Raw genomic sequence first — 1,939 nt, 5'->3', positions numbered from 1 at the left:
CAGTACGCAACTTAACTTATCGACCCCGAAAGGATGAAAGGCAAAGTTGACTTCGGCAGAATTTGAATTCAGAACGTAAAGACTTACGAAATACCGCTAGGCATTTCGTCCGGCGTGCTAACGTTTCTGCCATCCCGCCGCCTTGTAATATTCTTTTCTACTTTAGGCACAAGGCCCGAAATTTCGAGGGAAGGGGCCAATCGATTAGATCAATCTCAGTACGCAACTGGTACTTAACTTATCGACCCCAAAAGGATGAAAGGCAAAGTCGACCTCGGCGGAATTTGAACTCAGAACGTAAAGACAGACGAAATACCGCTAAGCATTTCGCCCAGCGTGCTAACGATTCTGCCAGCTCGCTGCACGCCTCTCCCTATATACAGGGTGCGTTAGGTATTTGAGGATATATGTTAATTTTACTACAGCAGCATATTAATCAACTTAATATTTTCTATATTTCAGAATTATCAATGGCAGACCCTATGATTACACACGAAATGAAGAGGTACACAGTCATCGTAGCTATAAAGGCTGAACATAGCAATTTAGAAATAGTACGATTTTTAAAAGTCGTTAGATCCTTCGTCTACAAAATTCGCAAGGAGTTAGAGGCTAAAGGCGGAAATGTATCGCCAGTATCAAAATGTAAGAAACATTGTAGACGCACTGATAATATTAGAACGCCAGAATTTATTCAACAAGTAAAGTAGATCATTGATGACAATCCCAGTAGATTCATGAGGTTGATTGCAAAAGAACACCATTAGTCAGAATCAACAATCTGAAATGTTGTCTACAGACATCAGATACAAATCTTGTACGATGAAAAAATGTCATTTCATGTCAGAAATAGTGAAGGAAAATCGCTTAATCAGATTTAAAAGACTCATGAAAAAACTTAAAAACCCAGCAGAGAAAGATGTCATTCAGTTCTTCTCAGACGAGAAAAACTTTGATCAAGATCAGAAAGTAAACAGAAGAAATGGCAGATGGCTATGTACAGACCCTTCGGAAGTTCCAAGGGTAAAGCATACAAAATTTCCTGCAACTGTTATAGTTTTGGGGGTTGTCAGCAATGAAGGACATGTGATGCCTCCTCACTTCTTTCCACAAGGTCTTTGAGAAAACTCCGCTGCTTATATAGATGTTCTGAATACAGAGATTAAGCCATGGATCGATAATGTACGCAACGGAAGACCTTTTGTGTTTCAACAAGACTTAACACCATCACACAAGGCTACAGCAACGCAGGAATGGATAGCGGAAAATTTCCATGACCGCATAACCCGCAACATTTGACCTCCTAGCTCCCCAGATCTCAATCCATTGGACTACTATGTATGGAGCGTAGTTGAGAAAGAGGTTAATGAGCACCCCAGATCTCACCAAAGAATCCCCAAAAGCCTCCATAGTCAGAGTAATGTCCAATATGAACACAGACCACTTGATCTGTGGTCTGTGTTCCATGTAGGCGATTCAGAACTCGCATAGAAGCTGTTATTAAAGCTGAAGGAGACTTTATTGAAGAAAATGACGAAACAATATGTTTACTCTTATCCCCAAACCCCCCTTTCAGTAAAAAGGAATTATTGTCCGTTTCCTCAAATACTTTACGCACCCTATATTTTATAACGTTCTGAATATACAGCGGTTCGTTTTGCTATTATAGTTGGCGTAACTACTATAATTGAGGGCGGTGTGTTGATAGAATGTTTTACGCTATTTAGGTGTGTTCCTTTTATGTTCCTCTATTCAAATTCCACCCACAACGATTTCAACTGTCTTACAACTGGGTTTAACTTTCTTTCATTTCAGGTCAATGTTATTAACTTTTCCTCCACCTACAACAACCATTTGTTGTCTTGTGCATTTGTTTGACATCAATACAGTAGTTATCTTATAAAAGACATGAGTTTTTCCATGCAAAAATGAATTAAAG

General features: G+C 39.3%; 1 protein-coding gene across 1 annotated transcript in view; it reads right to left on the bottom strand.

Annotated features, from left to right (window-relative positions):
- The window catches only part of LOC128248023 (uncharacterized), a 4,108-nt gene extending 2,641 nt beyond the window's left edge, over window positions 1-1,467 (bottom strand). The window contains exon 1 of the mRNA XM_052968417.1: window positions 1,387-1,467. Coding sequence (XP_052824377.1) covers window positions 1,387-1,467 — 81 coding nt within the window. The remainder of the gene's footprint in view (window positions 1-1,386) is intronic.
- Between the last annotated feature and the right edge of the window lie 472 nt (window positions 1,468-1,939).

Source organism: Octopus bimaculoides, chromosome 6 (assembly GCF_001194135.2).
Source record: "Octopus bimaculoides isolate UCB-OBI-ISO-001 chromosome 6, ASM119413v2, whole genome shotgun sequence".
In the NCBI taxonomy this organism is placed as follows: domain Eukaryota; kingdom Metazoa; phylum Mollusca; class Cephalopoda; order Octopoda; family Octopodidae; genus Octopus; species Octopus bimaculoides.
Note: the sequence above shows the minus strand (reverse complement) of the source record. Positions and strands in the feature narration are given on the sequence as shown.